The 14095-nt window shown below is 52.4% G+C and overlaps 1 protein-coding gene across 1 annotated transcript; it reads left to right on the plus strand.

The window, feature by feature from the left end:
* Positions 1-599: 599 nt before the first annotated feature.
* On the plus strand, positions 600-13781 carry Gmip (GEM interacting protein). The gene is made up of 21 exons (XM_028786118.1): positions 600-730; positions 2053-2137; positions 2925-3012; positions 3103-3160; positions 3465-3590; positions 3676-3740; positions 3827-3934; positions 5918-5998; positions 6085-6255; positions 6347-6484; positions 6737-6933; positions 7778-7881; positions 7952-8029; positions 8398-8478; positions 8559-8713; positions 9205-9393; positions 9484-9621; positions 9714-9910; positions 10171-10558; positions 12643-12709; positions 12818-13781. The coding sequence occupies exons 1-21, from the start codon at positions 712-714 to the stop codon at positions 13195-13197; spliced, it is 2913 nt and encodes a 970-aa protein (XP_028641951.1). The 5' UTR covers positions 600-711; the 3' UTR covers positions 13198-13781.
* The last annotated feature ends 314 nt before the right edge of the window (positions 13782-14095 follow it).

The raw sequence follows: 14095 nt of genomic DNA on the forward strand, positions 1-14095 counted from the left end.
GTCTTCATGTGATACCAGAAGAGAGCAGCAGATCCCATACAGATGATTGTGAGCCACCATGTGGTTGTTAGGGATTGAACTCAGGATCTCTGGAAGAGCTGACAGTGCTCTTAACTGCTGAGCCGTCTCTCCAGCCCCAGTGGTGTGTCATTAATCCCAGCATTCAGCAGGCAGAGACGGGATCTCTGAATTGGAGGCTAATCAGGCCTACACACCGAATTCAGACCAAACCAGGCCAAATAGTGAGGCACTTGTCTGAAAAAACAAACAAAAGCCTGTCCCAGGGTTCTGGGGACTTGGGATTCATTGCAGTCCTCTACGGCAGTTCTTCACAGGGAACGCCCTGAATCTAAAAGCCTAGCCTAGTCGCTGGGTGTGGAAGGTTCTGGGGCAGGCACCCCCAACTTTTTAGAAGAGTGCTACAGGGACTTAGGGTGCTGCAGAAATCTGCAGAAAGGACCCCTGGCTCGCTGAGGCTCCGCTACGCCTAGACCTAGACGAGTGAACTCTGGAGGCTAGTCAGAAATGCGATGGCAGCTTCCGGGAGGGGCGTGGTCGTCTCGAGGCGTGGCATAGGTGGGGCGGGGCGACAGCACTAGGTCGGCAGAGGCAGGAAATCGGGGCTGGTCCGGGGCGGCGAACGAGCAGCCCTGTCCCTTTCTCGGCTCCACCGCGCGTTCCCCACCCCACCTCCTGCCCCCCGGCCTCGCCATGGACTCAGCGGAGACAGGTAGGGGGGTGGGGACCGAGGGGGACCTCCCACCACCGCTCCTCAGCTAAGCCAGAGAGCCCAACTTACCCCGAGCAATCTGACAGCCGGGAAAGGAGTACTGGCACGGGAAGGAACGAGGGGATCCCCGAGCACCTTGGAGACACCCAAGGTGCACAGTGCTCAGCACGCCAGCCCCCGACCCTCGGATTGCCGGCAGAGCGGGCACCCCGGATGCCTGGGGGAAGGGGCCCAGGAAGGGGAAGTGGCCGCTTCTGCTTCTGATTGTAGATGGATGGGGGCAGGGTGTCATGGCCAGTATCCCTGCAGGTAGCCCCGAGGCATCAGGCCAGGGGGCAGCGGCAGAATTGTGACTAGAACTGGGTTATGTTTCCGGCTGTCTTTGTGTGTCGAGTGTCATTCAGTCCTGTCCCTCGTGGTTTCAGCCATACTCGCGTGTGTTTATACCGCAGGCTAAGTGCCTGTGTGTCCCACGTGCTTTTCCATCTGTCTGGCCTGGGGTCCATGTGGCTCCATTGTCAAGCCAGCCCTCTAGTCCCGCATTCATATGGCAGCTGCATCTGTTTCCTTCCTTTGCTTATGGGTCCTCCTCCCTTGTGTGGTGGCTCTGTTGCTGTGAGCAACCGCTTCTCTGATTTTGCCTGGATCCATCTGTGGGATCGAAAATGACCCCACCGAAGCGCTCTTTCTTTCCCTCTCCCTCTCCCGTCCCCCCCCCCCCCTTTCCCTCTCTCTCATCCCTCACTAGTCTTGGACTCACTCGGTTGTCTGTATATGTTCTATCTCTCCCTCTCTCTCCCTGTCCCTCTCCCTGTCCCTGTCCCTCTCCTTTTCTCTCTCTCTCTCTCTCTCTCTCTCTCTCTCTTCTCATCCCTCACTAGTCTTGGACTCACTCCGTTGTCTGTATATGTTCTATCTCTCCCTCTCTCTCCCTCTCCTTCTCTCTCTCTCTCTCTCTCTCTCTCTCTCTCTCTCTCTCTTTCTCTCATCCATCACTAGTCTTGGACTCACTCCGTTGTCTGTATATGTTCTATCTCTCCCTCTCTCTCCCTCTCCCTGTCCCTCTCCCTGTCTCTCTCCCTCTCCTTCCCTCTCTCTCTCTCCCTCTCCTTCTCTCTCTCTCTCTCTCTCTCTCTCTCTCTCTCTCTCTTTCTCATCCCTCACAAGTTTTGGAGTTTTGGACTCACTCAGTTGTCTATATGTTCCCCCCTCTTCCCACCTCGGCTTGAGAGTGGTTGAGGTATATTCGGATTGGTTTGCCACTGCTGTGGGCGGAGGGAGACACTGGTTAGCTCATGTTTTCTTACACTTCCCTCCCCCAGAGCTAACCCCAGCTCCTGAGGGCAGGAAGAGATACAGTGACATCTTCCAGAGCCTGGACAACCTGGAGATCTCATTGGGGAACGTGTGAGTCTGAGCCTGTGTCACCACGTTGGGCTGAGCTCCCTAGTTAGTTGGGTATCATGCTGTCCCACATCTGGACACCCTGACTTCCAACCTCCTGAGCCTAAGGCAGGAACCCCCCCCCCCCGGAACACCTGAGCCCTCTGGCATTTTAGATGCACAGGTATTTGGGGTCTATCTCAAAAGTGATCCTGACACACACACACACACACATGCACACACACATATACACACACACATGCAACCTCATGATCCCTTAAAAAATGGTTGAAATAGCTATGAGCAGGAATTCTGTGAACCCCTAAATTGCCTGTGGTCCTTCCAACCCTTTCTCAAGTCTTGTTTGTAGAAAAGGACCTCCTCACCTGGGAATGGAGATGTAGCGTTCACAAGGCCCAGGATTGAATCCTGCCTGTACCACAAAAGCGAGGTGGGGTGAGGGTCAGTTGACAGGATGCTTGTCTGGCATATACAAAGCCCTGGATTCCATCCATAGTAATGCCAGACCAGCCAGGCTGTGCTGCGTGGATGTAACTCCAGCACTGAGGCAGAGGATCAGGCCAACACTGAGGTGAAGGCCTGCCAGGAGACAAGAGCTTCTGCTTCAAAACAAACTACAGCCTCACCTCCCTCCCCTAAATCCTCAGATCACACCTTCTAAATCACAGATCATATCAAAGACTATCTCCTTCTTCTCCCTCAACTGCCCTAGTATCCCAGGACTTTTCCCCAACAAAGGACAGCCTGAACAGAAATGTCTTCCTGATACCGTTATCTTTCCAACCCCCAGGTCTTTTGATCCGCTGGCTGGAGACCCTGTACTCAGAGAAGACCTGGAGCCTGACAATGCTGTCACAGTCACTGTGGTCACTGAAGAGGTAGGGGACAGGATCAGGGTGCTTGGTGAGGAAGCCCGCTTGCTGTTTTGCTTGCTCCTGAATGCTGTCTCTCATCCTCTCTTACCCTAGAACACTGAAGCCAGTTGTTGGAGTGATCCCTCCCCAGAAGGTCCTGCAGCCCTCACAGGTAGGAGGTTTCATACAGGGATGGGGGAGTAAGGAGGTCATTCCTTCATCAAGACATCACAGATCTTATTCTGTGCCCGATGTAGGGGACAGAGCAGACAGAGTCCACAGTGGATCCATGCCCCTGTCCTAAAGGATTCACCAGTCTTAGTAGAGAACTTGTAAATTTATGACACACACAATGATTCCAAAGGGAGCTGCTTTAGGGAGCCATGAAAGTGTGGAACAGAAGCCATGGGTCTGGTCTCAGGGTTCAGGGAAGGCTTCCACAGGGGCAGGCTCAGGGATTTCCCTGTTTGTCACAGAGGAAGAACTGGATTTGCGACTCATTCGGACCAAGGGTGGTGTGGATGCTGCCCTGGAGTATGCCAAAGCGTGGAGCCGCTATGCTAAGGAGCTACTTGCCTGGACAGACAAGAGAGCCAACTATGGTGAGGCTTCCTTCTGCCCAGCCTCTGATGGCAAGCATGACCCAAACCCCAGCTGCCTGTAGACCACTGTCTCTCCTCCCCCTAGAGCTCGAGTTTGCTAAGAGTATCATGAAGATTGCTGAGGCTGGCAAGGTGTCTATTCTCCAACAGGTACCAGCCCTCCCCAGAGCCCAACTTCCCTAGATCCTCCACCTCTATCCGTTCAGTTCCTGAGCTAGCCCTGTACTCCACCCCAGAGCCAAATGCCACTCCAATATATCTACACCTTGTTTCTGGAGCATGACCTCAGCTTGGGAGCCCTGGCCATGGAAACGGTGGCCCAGCAGAAGAGAGACTACTACCAGGTAAGCCCTCCCTTGCCACCCAGGAGGAAGCCCGTCTGCAGTCTCACTTGGAAGGAAGCTGGAGCCCAGAGATGCTCAGGATCTTTTCCAGTGTTCCTTCACTGAGATTCAAGCCCACCTTTCTGTGAGACTGACTGCAAAATACATGCAGAATGGTGCTTTCATTTGAGAGGGTATTAGGGAAGATATTTCATTTGTGGGTGTATTAGGGAAGTCTCTACCAGAAGAATTACATCCCTGGCCCCAAATCTTAAAAAGTTCTTCAACTTAGAAATACCAGTTTCACAGGGCATAGTGATTCGTGCCTCTAATCCCAGCACTTGAGAAGCAGAGGTAGGTGGATCTCTGAGCTCAAGACCAGCCTGGTCTATATGGTCATTTCAGGACAGCCTAAGACCCTGTCTTGAACAAACAAAAATGAAACACTGATTTCAAGCCTAGCATGGTAGTACACACCTTTAATTCCAACACTGTGGAGTCTGAAGAATCTTGAGGTGGTGACCAGCTAAGGTCGTATCTTATCTTAAAAACAAAGAAACAAACAAAAAGATTTGTTTCAGGGAGAGCAGATAGCTCAGAAGGTGAAGGTGCTGTAGCTGCTCTTTCTGCTTTGGGGGTGCTTCTTTTCCACACCCTTCCCTCCCAGCACCCTCACACCCCACCCCCATTTATTCCCCCTAACACTAGTTAGGAAAGAAGGAAGGATAGAGGAGAAAGAGAGAGACAGATCTCTGAATTTAATTTCTTTCCTTTTGTTTCAAACTATGTATGTAACAAACTATGACCAACAGCTCCAGACCCCACCTTTTGGGGTGCTAGCATTTATACACCATCTGAAAAGTTCCCAGAATTCCAAACATCTCACAGTCACAGAAACTATCTGCAGCTGGCAAAGCCACGCCTCTGCTAGAGCATGAGGCAAACCACGGTCAGCTGCTGGGGACAGTCTGAAGTGGCCTCGCATCCTCTCACACCTGGGATTAAAATGAAAACACATTCTTGTAATATTTCTCTGTTTTTTTAAAGAAACCAAGATTCTAGAATTCTCACTATAGGTGCTTGCTGCACAAGTCTGAAGACCTGAGTCCAGTCCCTGGAACCCACATAAAGATAGAAGGAGAGATCCAGCTTTATAATGCTGTCCTCTGACCTCCACGTGCATATCATGGCACGTATGCCTTTGTACACACATCATAATAATCAATAAATAGATTTTTTTAAAAGGAAGGACTGGAAATATAGCACAGTAGTAGAATACTTAGCTAGCAAGGCCATGGGTTCAAGTCCCCAGTAACAAAACAAGAAAAAGAAGAACCGATTGAGTTAGCTCATCTGGTGAAGGCACTTGCCACCAAGCCTAGTGACCTAAGTTTGATCCCTGGAACCCACATGGAGGAAGGAGATACCTGACTCCCACATGTCTTCTGTCTTCCGCAAACATGCCTGGCATGAATGTATCTCCACACATACACAAATACAAAATAAATAAATAAAAACAGGAAACTAGAGAGACTCTGTGGTGAGAGCACACACTACTCTTGCAGAGGACCTGGGTGTGGGTCCCAGCACCCATGACTAGCAGTCTACAACCACCTGTAACTCCACCTCCCTGGGGAGCTGATGTTTCTATTCTCCATAGGTACCTACACTCATGTGCACATGCCTGCACACATATACACAATTTAAGACAGTATAAATTTTACTTGAAAGAGTAAATCAATAGAGTGTCAGGATGAGTATTTCTCAGAAATAAAAACCTCAGCATGTCTGGGCTCCTGAAGAAAGATGGGGTAGTCACACAACTTTCTGCTCATGGACTTGGACCTAGGGTAGAAAAAGCCTGGTTAGGGGGAAAAAAAGAAGAAGAAGAAAACAGATTCAGAAAAGGGTTCGGGTCTGGACTATCTAAGGGTAGGGCAGGAAACAGAACAGATGGAGTCCTGAAGCTACTTTTCCTACCCATGCTCATCCTCTACTCCACAGCCTCTGGCAGCCAAAAGGATGGAAATTGAGAAGTGGAGGAAGGAATTCAAGGAACAGTGGCTGAAAGAGCAGAAGCGCATGGTAAGGCCAGGCGCAGGTGGGCCCTGCACAGAAAAGTGCAGTCCTCTGCAGGCCAAGGGCTTACTCTTCCTCTTATTGCCTCCAAGAATGAGGCGGTGCAGGCACTGCGGCGCTCCCAGCTCCAGTATATTCAACGCAGAGAGGACCTAAAGGCACGCTCCCAGGGGTCCCCTGAGGACCCTCTTCCCCAGGCATCTCCCGGATCCAACAAGCAACAGGAGCGTAGACGGCGCTCCAGAGAGGAGGCACAAGCCAAGGTGGGAAACACAGTACCAAGATTCCCTAACGTCTGGCTCCCCACTCCCCAACTCTAGTCCACTGAAGCCCTCTCTGCCTTGGTTTCCCCAGGCACATGAGGCAGAGGCTCTGTACCAGGCCTGTGTCCGGGAAGCCAATACACGCCAGCAGGATCTGGAAACCACCAAGAGGCGGATAGTGTCGCATGTACGCAAGCTGGTGTTACAAGGAGACGAAGTGCTTAGGCGGGTAAGGCCCTCCTCCGCGGTCACCCTTGGTTCATTGTCCTTGGGTACCAGTGTATGCTCCTTTCCTCTGTCCCTGACTCAGCCCTGAGGCCCCAGGACGCCATCTTTACTGCAGGCCCCATACCCTGAGGACAACCCAAACCTAGTCCTACAGCCTACCAGTGACAGGCCCCGCCCTCAAACATTGGCTTTGCTTATTAGGAAGGGTTAGGCTCAGTCCCCTGGAAGCTAGCTCAACTCTTCATCCTTGTAGGTGACGCTGGGCCTGTTTGAGCTGCGAGGGGCCCAGGCAGAGCGAGGACCCCGCTCCTTCTCTGCTCTGGCTGAGTGCTGTGTGCCCTTTGAACCTGGCCAGCGCTACCAGGAGTTTGTTCGGGCCCTGCAACCTGGTGCCCCACCACCGCCGTCTCCCGCCTTCTGCTTCCAGGAGTTCATGCCTGTGCTGCCCAGGTGGGCCCTAGGGCTGGGCTTGGAGTAAGCCCACAAGCCCGTGCCAGGTTTTAATATATGTATATACTATACTTGACCTCTACCACCCTCTCTTGTCATGCTCCCGAGCTGAACCCCTTACTTTCCTAACTAGTCTCAATTTACTTCAGTGTTTAGGAGATGTTTGTTTGTTTGTTTGTTTTTGAGACAGAGTTTCTCTGTATAGCCCTGGCTATCCTGGAACTCAATCTGTAGACCAGGCTGGCCTCTAACTCAGAGAGATCCTCCTGCTTCTGCCTCCCAAGTGCTGGGATCAAAGGTGTGCGCCATGACTACCTGACCCGGGGATATATTTGAAACAGGGTATCTCTAGGTAACCCTGACTGTCCTGGAACTCGCTTCGTGTCTTTTTATTTATTTAAAGAATTATTTTTATTGACAAGTATGTGTGTATACCACGTGTGTGCAGGTACTCTCAGAGGCCAGAAGAGGGCATCAGATCCTGTGGGTCGAGTTAAAGGTGGTTGTGAGCTGCCAATGTGGATCCTGGGAACTGAACATGGGTCCTGGCAGAGCAGCCAAGAGCTCATAACCACTGAGCCGCCTCGGCAGCCCTCATGTGCTTGCTTGCTTGTAAACAGCTCAGTGGCTTTCATTAGGGGTACTTACAGGATCGTGGGAGACTTTTGATGAGTTATCCCAGTCCTAGGATGTGGGGCTAGGACACGTAAGGGACCAAGATGGTCCTAGAAACCCCAGAGCTTTTGGACCTATATCCTGGGAGTTGGGACCCAGACGCCATGCCTATTTGCTGTCGCCCAGGCCAGTTCCTGGGGATCAAGCCCTTGACCCTCTCTTCTCCCAGTTTCCCTCAGGACACAAAAAAGTTTTCAGGGCCTCTACCTACAAGGCTGGAGGAGAGTTCCTCTGAGCCTGGCCCTTGGGAGGATGCCAGCTTAGGCAGCCAGGGTAAGTTCTTTGAGGCCTGTGGGTAAAGGGCCTGGGCTTGGGCCAGCCTGATTGACCTGTCCTCACACAGGGATCCCTGGCAGTGATGTGGACAGTGTAGGTGGTGGCAGTGAGTCCCGGTCCTTGGATTCTCCAACTTCCAGCCCAGGTGAGGGTAGGATCTGACCATCCCACCTACTCCACGCCTGTGCCCTTCCCCCACCCCCACCCCCCACCTCTGCCCTCTGGCTCCTAGCCAAGCGCTGACTTTTAATCCCCACCCTATCTCTTGGCCTCTGATCTACCTCACACCCTGGTCCTCAAGTGTGGATCCACTCACTGTCTCGGTGGGAATCTCCTCTAAGCCACCAGACAAAGGCCTGGCCCATTCCCAAACTCTTAACCTCTGGTCCCTGACCCTTTCACCCAAGGATATCTCTGGGAGTTTTTGAAAGCCCTGGAAACTAAATCTGTCTCCTTAGACCTACCCTGTCCCAAGACCACCGTAAACCTACTTCTGTGTTCCTATGACCCTAGGTGCTGGGGCCCGCCGGCTTGTAAAGGCGTCCTCCACAGGCACGGAGTCCTCAGATGACTTTGAGGAGCGAGACCCCAGTGGTAAGGCTGGACATAGGTGGCCAGGTGGGCTTGTAGGGACCAGAGGGTGACCCTGACAGCCTTGGCCTCCTTTCGTGCAGATCTGGGCGATGGGATGGAGAATGGGACAGGCAGCCCCTTCAGGAAGTGGACCCTGTCCACAGCCGCTCAAACCCACCGACTGCGACGGCTACGAGGCCCGGCCAAGTGCAGAGAGTGTGAAGCCTTCATGGTCAGCGGGACAGAGTGTGAAGAGGTGTGGCCTGGGCCGGGGAAGGTGTGGCCTGGGCTGGGGACCTAATGACCTCTGCAGACTTTCACTAGACACACTGACCCAGGATGATCCCTATAGCCCTTTTGCTCTAGGCCTACCTTTGTCTAAAGATCTCTCTCTCTCTCTCTCTCTCTCTCTCTCTCTCTCTCTCTCCTTCCTTCTCTCTCCCTCCTTACCTCCCTCCCTCCGTCTCAGTGTTCATTTGTGTGTGTCTGTGGCGGGGCCGGGGTGCAGTAGTGTCCAGCGTGAGTGAGTGTTAGAGGAAGTTTAAAGGAGTCATTTCTTTCCTTCCTCCATGTGAGCCCTGGGAGCCAGACTCAGGCTGTCAGGCAGCAAGCACCTCTACCTGCTGAGCCGTCTCATTGGTCTCTATTCCCTGCATTCTCATTGACCTCTTCATCCCCTGCTGACCTCCTGATAACCTTCTTGTCGCCAGCTGAACTCCTGACCCTGTGACCTCCCCCTTTCCCCAGTGCTTTTTGACCTGTCACAAGCGCTGCCTGGAGACCCTCCTCATCCTTTGTGGACACCGGCGGCTTCCAGCACGGATGCCTCTCTTTGGGGTTGACTTCCTACAGCTCCCCAGAGATTTCCCTGAGGAGGTGCCCTTTGTGGTTACCAGATGCACAGCTGAGATAGAGCACCGTGCCCTGGGCTTGCAGGTAAGTGACATCCTCATTCCTGATTGTCCCCTCAAGTGACCTGTCCCCACTGATGGCCAGATGATAAGCCAGGTATCTCTTACCCTGCAGGGTATCTATCGGGTCAGTGGGTCTCGGGTACGTGTGGAACGGCTGTGTCAGGCCTTTGAGAATGGCCGAGCACTGGTAGAGCTGTCGGGGAACTCTCCTCACGATGTCACCGGTGTCCTCAAGCGGTTTCTTCAGGAGGTAGGTGGCTCCAGGCCAGAGGTGGTGGGCAGAGCCATGCAGCCTCTGGTTGAGGCCCGTGAGCAGCCCACCCACACTCCTGTCCCCTCCAGCTCACTGACCCCGTGATCCCCTTCCACTTGTACGGCGCCTTCATCTCTCTGGCAAAGACCCTGCATGCAGACCCTGGGGACGACCCTGGGACCCCCAGCCCCAGCCCTGAGATTATCCGCTCGCTGAAGACCCTCTTGGTACAGCTGCCTGACTCTAACTACAGCACCCTGCGGCACCTGGTGGCCCATCTGTTCAGGTGTGCATGGGTCCCTAAGCTTTGAATCATGGCCCTCTTTCCCTGAACATGTAACTGCTTACCTGTGTGGTTCATATTAACCTCTGACCTTTCATATTTCTTCTGAGCTCTGAACTGTGAATACCCACACCTAACTCTAACACTGTCCCTGTGTCTAGCTGGTTTCAAGCAGTGGCTGCGCCGCCAGCTTTGCTTACAGGTCCTGTGCTTACCCTCCACTGATGTTTCCATGCCTGACTCTTCTTCCTACACATCCTCAGGGTGGCCGCTCGGTTTGAGGAAAACAAGATGTCTGCCAACAACCTGGGAATTGTATTTGGGCCTACACTGCTTCGGCCACCGGATGGACCCAGGGCCACCAGTGCCTGCTCTGTGGCCTGTCTGCTGGACTCCGGCCACCAGGCCCAGCTTGTCGAGTTCCTCATTCTGCACTATGAGCAGATCTTCGGGATGGATGAGCTCCCTCTGGCCTCCGAGCCGCTGACCCAAGACCCTGCCTTGACTCCTGCACCCCTGGAATCCAGTCCCCAGCACCCAGCCTCACTGCTTGCCCAAGACACACAGTCCCTTACCGTAGCCTCAGATTCCAGCCCAGACCTCAAACAGGACAGTGCCCTGGAGAAGTGTCCCGAGATCACACCTCCTGAGGTAGGAGCTGGCTTGTCCCACAGATGTGGGGAGGGCCCTGTCTGTGTTTAATTCCCCTTCTTTTGCACAACTGGATATTGAATCCAGGGTTTGATGAGCACTGGGCATGTGCATACTACGTCACACCCCCAGCACTCTCTTTAAGTTTCTTTTTATTAATATTATTATTTATTTATTTATTTATTTATTCATTTTACGTATGTGAGTACACCGTCGCTGTCTTCAGACACACCAGAAGAGGGCATCAGATCCCATTACAGATGGTTGTGAGCCACTATGTGGTTGCTGGGAATTGAACTCAGGACCTCTGGAAGAGCAGCCAGTACACTTAACTGCTGAGTAATCTCTCTAGCCCTGCAGCCAGTGTTCTTAACCAATGAACCATCTTTCCAGCCCCAACTTCCTGACGTACTTGCCCGTTTATTCTGTTGTTTTATCTGACTTTGAGATAGGGACTTTCTCTGTGGTCTTCCTGCCTTGGTGCTTTGAGTGCTAGAACTGCAGTTAGGTGGGCACCTCCTTTCTGAGCATCTTCTTTTTGCTTCAAAATTTGTTAGGCTAGGCATGGTGATGACTTTAATCCCAGCACTTGGGAGGCAGAAGCAGAGGCAGGGGCAAGTGGATCTCTGGGAGTTCAAAGCCTGCCTGGTCTACAGAGTGAGTTCCAGGACAGCCTGGGGCTACACAGAGAAACCCTGTCTTGAAAAACAAAAAAGAAGGAAAGGAAAAGAAAGAAAGAGAGAGAGAGAGAGACAGAGAGAGAGAGAGAGAGAGAGAGAAGGAAGGAGAGGTATTTTCTTAGTGTGTGGGAGTACGTGGGTGCATGATGTTGTGGAGGTCAGAGAACAGTTTTCAGGATCAGCTGTCTCTTTCCACTCGGTCTTGCTTCTGCCGTGCTTCACACTCCAGGCTGGCTGACCCTGAGATGTCTGGCGAGTCTCCTGAGTGCTTTCCATCTCGCCATAGAAGAGCTGGTATTGTGGGTATTTACCCCCCAAACTCTAGGGGTTTTTAACTTATTGATTTAGTGGGAGGGGGCACACAGGCATAGATGTGGAGGTCAGAAGACAACTCACAGGAATCTGTTCTCTCGGTCTGCCTTGTACAGTCTGGAGATCAGACAGATATCGCCTAGTTCGGTGGCAGCTACCTTTCTCCACTGAGCTGTTTGCCCAGCTCTGACTTTTGACATATGCTGGCTGTAGAGGATAAACACGGGTTTATAATGAACAGCTGGGCCAGCTCAGCACCCATTGTTAGAAGTATCAAGTACCAGGCCTTGCAGGTACATGAGTGAGCTAGAGAGATATTCAAAGACTTCCCTCATTTGGTGTCTGAATCGGAGAGAAAAAGACCAAAAATAAGCCATGAAATCGGGGCACATGCACCATTATGAGATCCTGTGAAGAAAGGAAGATGCATGAGGGGCTGCCCACGGTGAGGCCTGGAGACGCTTGCAGCAGGAAATAGAACATGGGCAAGTCTTTTGGGACAGGTGGCTTTGAGCAAAGACTGGCATGATGACATGGGGGCAGAATGAGGCATGGTCAAATCTGGAAAATGCTGTACCGGGCAATAAGAATAGCCCAGAGCAAAGGCCCTGGGCTAGGAGCCACCTGCAGTCCTGTATTGTACTGTGGGTAAGAGAAGCAGGAAGGAATCAAGAGCCAGCCTGCAAGTGAGTCTAAGTAGCAAAGTGCTCGTTAGCATGTGGGAGGCTTTGGGTTTGGTTCTCAGCACCAGAAAAGAAGGTGTGTCTCTGCTAATTCCCATGAGCACAGAGTGAGCAGCAGATGAGCACTGGCTATGTACAGACTGTGTGTATTGAGACAGGATCACTCATTGAATTTGAAGCTGAACTGGCATGCCCAAGAGCTCCCAGGACCCCTGTCTCCACCCTACAATATTACAAGTTACAAGTACTCCCAGACTTGCTGGGCATTTTACAAGGATGCTAGACATTTCAGACTTGGGTCCTCATGCTTCCACAGTGAATCCTCTTAAGTCACTGAACTTCCTCCAGAAATCCCTGAACAGGGAGGGGCTTTACCGTCGGGAGTCACACTCTGGGTTTCTTCCTCTAGCTTGCAACTCTGCAGCGGGACCAAAGGGAGGAGGAGGCGGAAGACACCAGACATGGGGCAGGGGATGGTGAGTGCACTAGGGAGCCTTGACTTCACCTGGGGTTGCTTGGCTGACGGGTCACTCCTGGGGTACATCCAAAGAACTTGAGGACACTCAGCACTTACCACTCCACAGGGTCCAGCCACTACCCTGAAGATGTGCTCCTGGGAGCACAATCTCGGGGCCACTTCAGCCGCCAGCCAGTGAAGTACTCCCGGGGAGGCGTGCGACCAGTGACACATCAACTCTCCAGCCTGGCTCTGGTGGCCTCCAAGCTGTGTGAGGAGACTCCTGTCCCTGTCTCAGTAGTGCACCGAGGTAGTTTGAGGGGAAGAGGTCTGGGCCCTGCTGCTGCCTCCCCTGAAGGTGGCACCCTGCGACGGAACCCTCTGCCCAAGCACTTTGAGATCACCCAGGAGACAGCCCGGCTACTCTCCAAGCTGGACAGTGAGGCTGTGTCCAGGACCACCTGTTGTGCTGACTCAGAGCCTGAGGAGTCTGAGGAGCGTCTCTGATCACCCACCATCCTGAGAGACCCAGAACTGAACTGATGGTCCTATATGTCTCCCTACCTGACCCAACCTGGTGACCAAACCAATTCAGTGGGGTATGGGAAGAGATGGGGTTACCAGAGAGTTCAGGTAATGAAAATTACCTACCTGTGAGAGACCCTAAAACACTTGTCCCAACATCTCCCTGCCAGAGATTTAAAACAGCTAGGCAAGAGAGGTGCAGGTGATTGGGGTCAAGACTCAATGGTCAATACACGTCAGTAGAACCTTGGGGTCTACCCCAGTCTCTGACCTCTGAGACAGGTGTCTGACTATTGCAGTCATAATGGCTCCTGGCCCTGCTACACTCACCTCCTTGACAGACTCCAAGTGAATAGGTGGCAGCAATTCAGCCCTGTCACCTTCTTTTACTCCTTTCTTTCAGTTTTTGTTTGTTTGTTTTGAGCCAAGGTCTCACTGTGTAGCTCTGGCTGGTCTGGAGCTTCCTTTGTAAACTAGAAATCCTCTGCCTTCCCAAGGCTGGCCAACTCTGTGTTCTTACAACCTCCAAATAAAACCATATCCTGCAGCACGACAGGATGGCTGAACTCAGTAGTGCTTCTGTAGCGCCGCAGTAGAGCCTCACAGACCTTCACTGGATCTCCCAGACCCACTTAGTAGAAGGAGAGAGCCCATTCCTGCAAATTGTCTGACCTATGCACATGCACAAATAAAATAAATGTTTAATTTTAAAAAACCCGCTGGGCGGCAGCACCACACATCCTTATTTAATCCTAGCACTCAGGCGGCAGAGGCAGGAGGATCTCTGAATTGATGCCAGCCAGGTCTACAGACTAAGTTCCAGGACAGCCAGGGCTACATAGAAAAACCAAAACCCTGTCTCGGAAAAACAAATAAATAA

The sequence above is a fragment of the Grammomys surdaster genome, unplaced genomic scaffold, assembly GCF_004785775.1.
Source record: "Grammomys surdaster isolate TR1022 unplaced genomic scaffold, NIH_TR_1.0 125429, whole genome shotgun sequence".
Taxonomy (NCBI): Eukaryota; Metazoa; Chordata; class Mammalia; order Rodentia; family Muridae; genus Grammomys; species Grammomys surdaster.

What these genes read in the sequence shown, in the direction of transcription:
- Gmip (XM_028786118.1), top strand. An exon ending in AGGTGTCTATTCTCCAACAG is followed by an intron (nt 3,741 to 3,826) that starts GTACCAGCCCTC and finishes ACTCCACCCCAG; the next exon opens with AGCCAAATGCCACTCCAATA. An exon ending in TTCTCCAACTTCCAGCCCAG is followed by an intron (nt 8,030 to 8,397) that starts GTGAGGGTAGGA and finishes CTATGACCCTAG; the next exon opens with GTGCTGGGGCCCGCCGGCTT.